This window comes from Folsomia candida, unplaced genomic scaffold (genome assembly GCF_002217175.1).
Source record: "Folsomia candida strain VU population unplaced genomic scaffold, ASM221717v1 Fcan01_Sc005, whole genome shotgun sequence".
NCBI classification, from domain to species: Eukaryota; Metazoa; Arthropoda; class Collembola; order Entomobryomorpha; family Isotomidae; genus Folsomia; species Folsomia candida.
Genome location: NW_019091197.1, coordinates 8,813,346 through 8,819,612, shown reverse-complemented (window position 1 = coordinate 8,819,612; position 6,267 = coordinate 8,813,346). Strand labels below are relative to the sequence as shown.

The 6,267-nt window shown below is 37.8% G+C and overlaps 1 protein-coding gene across 3 annotated transcripts; it reads right to left on the bottom strand.

The window, feature by feature from the left end:
• Nucleotides 1–631: 631 nt before the first annotated feature.
• On the bottom strand, nucleotides 632–5,773 carry LOC110850057. 3 transcript variants are annotated; one of them, XM_035852069.1, is made up of 4 exons: nucleotides 4,729–5,773; nucleotides 4,208–4,542; nucleotides 1,798–3,012; nucleotides 632–1,059 (listed from the first exon to the last, which is right to left on the bottom strand). In XM_035852069.1, the coding sequence occupies exons 1-4, from the start codon at nucleotides 4,904–4,906 to the stop codon at nucleotides 1,057–1,059; spliced, it is 1,731 nt and encodes a 576-aa protein (XP_035707962.1). In that variant the 5' UTR covers nucleotides 4,907–5,773; the 3' UTR covers nucleotides 632–1,056. The 3 variants fall into 3 exon arrangements, with proteins under 3 accessions (XP_035707962.1, XP_021953234.2, XP_035707961.1); XM_022097542.2 differs by having other exon boundaries at nucleotides 1,771–3,012; nucleotides 4,729–5,772; XM_035852068.1 differs by having other exon boundaries at nucleotides 632–3,012; nucleotides 4,729–5,772.
• Nucleotides 5,774–6,267: the final 494 nt, after the last annotated feature.

The following is a 6,267-nucleotide window of genomic DNA, read 5'->3' as shown; positions in this document are numbered from 1 at the left end:
AAATGACCCAGGTGTGGTGGTCAAATCATGCGCACTTCGGCTCAATCGGAGTTATCTGTTTACAAATGTTTACCTTCGGAATTACGAGGAAATGAAGAAAAATACATCATCTAACTATATAAAAATCGAAAAGTGATTTCCAACTCAAATTAAGTAATGTTTCAATGAATAAGGAAAAATGCCAAATAATTGTTCCCATTTTGATTTTAAACAGTCGCGGAAAAATCTAGCTTTGTCCCGTGTAGAATTGTTTTTCGAAACTCGTTTTGCGGTATCATATTCCCACTTAATTTATCTACTAATTGCAAAAAGAATTAATCGAAAATCACTTGAACTTTTTCAGATAAATTCACGTCAATTCATGGTGTTGCGTCTGCCAAATAATTGTTCCGGTCAGTGTAGGTCAAGATTGTCGCAAACATGGACAAGATAGGATTTTTTCCCTATCCTGCATATACTGGGCAGCGTTACGTAATTTATGAATAGCCCCATGTGAGATTTTATTTACACTCTTGATAATCCAGTATCGCCATGAAAATAAATTTATTCCGTACTGGTAGAAATTTACCACCACGCAGGTTTAAAGTATTATCGGTAAGTAATAAAATTACTACATAGCAATGGCGCAGAGTTACTCATAAAACGTGTCATAATATTGGCACGCATTATAGCCATGGGCATTATTTATTTATCAACGTATACAAATTCTAACCATTACTCTAAATTTGACATATTTTTTTGTATCATTTCATAATACAAAAATAGTATGTATTGAATAAAGTAATGCAAATATCTGTAAGTTTTTCACGTATGAGTTATTTTCAAATGAGAAATATTTATATTACATACATAATTTACATATTTATTTGTATACATTGTGATTCAGGTATTTACGCATTGCGACAAGTGTAATGTTTGATAATTAAACTCTTTTTTTACATAAATTATCAGTCAGTCATAATAATTATTAATATATTATTATCAGTCAAATCCGAAAGGATTTTTGACACCGTATGTTTAAACAGGAATTAATTATTTGCCTTAGTAGCCTGTTCCCTACTATGTACACATGTCAACTCACCCGTTGCTTGAAGAGTCACGTGGCGCAAACCGGAGCGAGCCGTGACTTGGGTGCTTTTCGGGCCCAAAAATTAAAAAAAACGAAATTTAGATGTTTTTATGCCTAATGTGTGTCTAGTTATGCAATAATAAATTATAATAGGTTACCGTTCCAATAGTTACAAATTTTGACGAATTTTGAAATACTTAGTAATTTGGATTTTTTATTCTTCCCGTCAAAATTGATAGCGATTGGGAGGGTAACCAATTAAAATTTGTTGTTACATACTGTCGCGTTTGTTGGGAGTCTTCTAAAGTCCCCAAGGTTACACTAGCCGAATATGCAAAACTGCATAATTTGTAACCAATTATTTTGTATCGCTTTATTTTCATTTCGACGACAACGTTATGCATTTGCGTTTTTTGAATTTAGGAAAATTAATAACTTTGACGTCGAAATGAAAATAAAGCGATACAAAATAATTAGTTACAAATTATGCAGTTCAGCTTATTCGCCTAATGTAACCTCGGGGACTTTAGAAGACTCCCAACAAACGCGACAGTACATACCTGGACACACATTATGCAACAAAAATCAATAAATTTCATTTTTTTAATTTTTGGGTCCAGAACGGACCCAAAGTCACGGCTCGCTCCGGTTCGCTGCCACGTGACTTTTCCAGCAACGGGTGAATATAGCAGCGAACTGGCCTGATCATTTGGCTACTGTTCTCGCACCCTAGGCTCGCTTCGAAACACCAGAAGTTTTCCATTCGAATCTCTTTTAATACCAAGACGGATCGGAACGAGGTGCTGGGTCGATGTGCTGCTCGTTAAACGTTCTAGAGCTGAATTAAAATTTGAGGGGATCGTTGTGGGGGAAACTACTGGGGGTGTTTCATCTACTACTGGAGTTTCACGTAGAGCAGAAAGTGCTGCTGAGGCAATTTCAGGAGTAATAATAGAATCAGAAGAACTTTCCAAAACGCTTGACAAATTCACGGATGGAGGTTCCAGAGCTGAGGTCAAAGTAGTGGATGGGATAGTCGTGGAGGAAACAAGACTCTCAAATGGGGGAGGTCCGGGTACGGCAGTAATTGTAGTCGGAGTTGTAATAAAATTCAACGAAGGTTCCAACATGGTTTGCAAATCCACGGTAGCAGCGGAAGTACTGGAAGATGTGCTTGGAACTTGGGGCAGGAGAATGGGTTCCTCATCGCCAGGCAGGTTTTGTACGGACGAGGCTGCTGACGATGACGAGGGCGACGAGGACAACGAGGACGAGGCTGATGCCTCGCCTACACTGTTGTTCTCTTTATCGTCACTAATGTCGATAAAATCCAGAATTTTCGCACTTTTTCGAGGTGTGGGAAGGATCAGTACATCGTCGTCGTTGTCGTCTGGCTTTGGACCTTTGTCGTGAGACGGCTTCGGATCAAAGCTTGGCGAACGGTCAGTTTGTAGAAGTTGGTAAAGTTCTTCCAGAGTGGAGACTGGGTTGGAATCAAAGGAATCGAATGGAGAAGAGGGACAGTCGGTTTGAACGGAAGCGTCAACTTTGTCCAGGTCCAACGTCACGGGGGGGTGGGAGGAGGAGGAAGAACTTAACTCTTGCCGGATTTGAGTCCGGATTCGACGAAAGTCTTCGTCATCATGGGGCGGGATGATTTTTGAAATTGGCGGGTTGAGAATGGATTCGAAGCTGAGTAGCTTCGCGTCGAATTTGAGGACGTTACATCTTCTGGTATTTAGAAGACGGTTGCGAGCTTTTTTGATTTTGTCGGAGAGGCGTAAATGCAGCCGGGTAACGAAACTGTCCACTGCCACGTTCCGTTTGACCGTGTTGACCGCGAGGGGTTGGCGACACAAGGGGCAGTCCTGCTTGGGTGAGGATGAGTACCATTTCTTAATGCAGAGGTTGCAAAACGTGTGACCGCAGGTGGTCACGGTGGCCTGAAAGAAAGGGTGAGTTAAAAGTCATTTTTGGAAAAATTCAGGTATAGATCTCTTATACAGTATGTAACTTAATTAAAGCTACTATGACGTGTTTTTTATGTCGACATGATTCCGTAATTTTTAAAATCTCAGACTCTGCACAAAAATGTCGAAAGTATCTACGGACAAGTTCCTTGTCGCCAACAGGTCATAGGTCAGGAATATGTTTCTGGAAAAATCCTTTGGGCGTCAAAAAAATCGCAAACGGTCGACCAATACCTCTTTTTTCTCGTAATCGCATGCAGTATCTAATAAAAAATGTCTGAAAGACAAAAATAAATTACCCATGGAGTTTTTTTTCAACTCCTCAAATTTTTTCAGAACATTATACATGACCTTTAACCTGTCCACGACATTAAAAATCCCTGACGAGGAACTTGCCCGGTTTGGTAGATACTTTCGACATTTTTGTGCATAGTCTGAGATTTTGAAAATTACAGGATCACGTCGATATAAAAAATACGTCACCGTAGCTTTAATTAAGTTGCATACTGTACGTGTTTATTTAATAAGAATGAATCTTTATTTCAAGAAATTCATAAATACTGAATGAATATTTTTTCTTTCAAATTTGTGAGTAAGTGAATATTGAATAAATATTTGTTCACTTCATATTCGTGCATAATTATTCAATATTTTTCTTCATTATAAAGGGGTTGAACCCCTATACAATTTATTTATAAGAACAGACATATAATTTTTATATGTCTGTCCTTTCTTTCTGTCTGATTGTGCGATAACTTGGGAACGAATTGACACCGATTTGAAATTTGGAACATAAGTTCTTCATGTAAAAGCGAATGTCAACCGACACTGTAGGTCGTCACCTGTGATGATGACGATGTCACGGGTGAAGAAAAAGCCTGTGACGTGAATTTAGTCATGTGGGGTGTCATTCGTAACTGTTATTCAGGGGATAATTCTAAAATTTAAGTCATTTTTACTACATATAAAAATTTGTTTTCACCCTTTCGTTACATACGTTTAACTTAACGGTTTATTCACTCAAAAGCAAACTTCGTTAATATGAACTCAGAACCTAATGAAAAATATTATTTTGCCGAATTTTTTAATAAAGGATTAATGAGTATGCAAATAATTTTTTTGAAATCTTCCAAATTAATGAATTCTTAATTGTTTTTTGAACACTTACGTCCACAAAAATCTCCTCGCAAATCATACAGCTACATTCAGCCTCCATCAGAGAGACGACTTCCTTATCAATCTCCTCCTTGCATTGACATCTGACTTGTTTCCATGGTGATTTCGAAGAGCTTTGGGTTTTCATTTGGTTTTCTAAATCCGCCAGATCCAACGCCAAGTTGCGAATCTCGTTCACCATTTGACAATGACGGGTCGAAAAGTCAAGAAATAAACGTTTGTCAGACTCGGCACTGGAGCCGGAAACGTGATTGAGTAAAGTTTTCATGTCGTTGTTTAATTTCGAGATGATGTTGTCCGTAGAGGTGATGAGTTTTGGCAAGGAAACTGAAAAAAATTCAAGGTAAATATGTAATAGAAGTTTGAATTCTGGTAAAATAGGTAGTTTTTAATTCATTTAAAGTTCGCATATTTGTATCGCAACAAATTTTGTGACAAAGTTGGGAAACATTCTTTTTTTGTTTTTTCCAACGATTCGACCTATTAATGAAGACCCCGTAATTTTTTTAATACCTGTTTTTGTCTTTCTTGATGTGATTTGTTGTTCGTGGTGGTGGTTGGAAGATTGCAATAATTGGTTTTGATACCGCAATTTGGAATGTGGGATGGTAATTGTACGAGATGGTGGGTGTGTCAGGCTGATTGGGGGTGTTGTTTCCGGACTGTTTGCAGAATCGTTAACTGTCGCCATTTTATAATTATTTTTATTTAAGTCTGGTCAGGGTAATATTTGTGTTTGGAATGGAGGCGAGAAAGTGGACTACAAAATTTCCGGGAATTTTGTAGTAGAGAAGAATGACAAGGAGTATGTTGGGTTTTAAACTTGTATAAATAATTAAAACAATTGACTCGGACGTTTATTTACGTTTTAAAAGAGTAAGTTTTGAACTCATATGATGACAAGTGCAAGCGGACGGAGTTTGGAGTGGAACAACAAGGGCAAGGGTGACTTCACATAGCCCGAGCCAGGTTGTATTGTTATTGGGTAATGGATCTTGACAAGTCCGTAAACTTGTCAGGGTTATGTCAGATGTAAAAAATCCTCATATTCCTTTATCAGTAAGTAATATTAGTTACATACCTTTACCAACTTAGGGGCTGTCCATAAATTACGTAACGTGAGAGGGGGTGGGGGTCTAAGGCCCAATGATCGTGTCCATGTTAAAGTTGGGGTCTAGAAAATCGCGATTTTCGCGTTACTTAATTTTTGGAGGGCCCCTTTTAGTCTGTTTTAGTTAATTGAAAAATATGCATAGATATAGACACCCTTTATTGTATGATGCAAAATATCGTAATTTCATTTAACCCAGAGTACAAACAGGGTATGAGCTAAATTTCAGCCATCTACGACATTTCGAAACTTGACCCCACCTGCCAGCATAACCCCCAATGGTCAACCACTCGTTTGACCGCATGTATAAATTAGATTTCTACCTTTGCCCAATATTAATTACATTAAAATTTCCAAGCTGTTATGGCTTGGAAATCACGGACGGATGGACGGACGGACGGACGCATATGAGTACGTAAGCATTTTGCGCTTGGGGACGGGGAGTGTAGGAGGAATAGCTCGGCTGGAAGGGAGAGAAAGGAGAATGTCATATACGAGCGATCTGGTGTACAGATATACATGACTACCCTTTAGATTATCTTACCCATGTTATTGATGGGTCGAAGCTGTTACAGATGCTGCTCATTGAGTCGGAACAAAGAGATTTTGTTGGGCATATGCATGAAACTCCGTAAATTCATAAGTATGAAATGAAAATAAAGGAAGTTGTGTTTGTCATTATTATGCAGATTGAATACTTTTTTTTTATTAATACAATTTCTGTTCTTGGACGTAGCATGAAAGGTTTTAAGGGTATAAGTATTAGGATTAAATTTAATTAAATTGTGAGCCTTTGGTAGAGAAATTTATTAAAAAGCTGGTCGTTTGGTTTTCATAATTAGAAACTTTTCGATATGAAAAGTTTATTGCGGAGAGTCTCCAATTAAAAAAAATACAGATATGGCGCTGGATAATTGTTAATCAATGTTTTTTCCCGTTAT

Coding starts and splice junctions, on each gene's coding strand:
- LOC110850057 (XM_035852068.1), bottom strand. CDS start 4,906: ATGGCGACAGTTAACGATTCTGCAAACAGTCCGGAAACAACACCCCCA. Junction 4,543..4,728: donor ATCAAGAAAGACAAAAACAG/GTATTAAAAAAA, acceptor AATTTTTTTCAG/TTTCCTTGCCAAAACTCATC. Junction 3,013..4,207: donor GCGAGGAGATTTTTGTGGAC/GTAAGTGTTCAA, acceptor CCTTTCTTTCAG/GCCACCGTGACCACCTGCGG.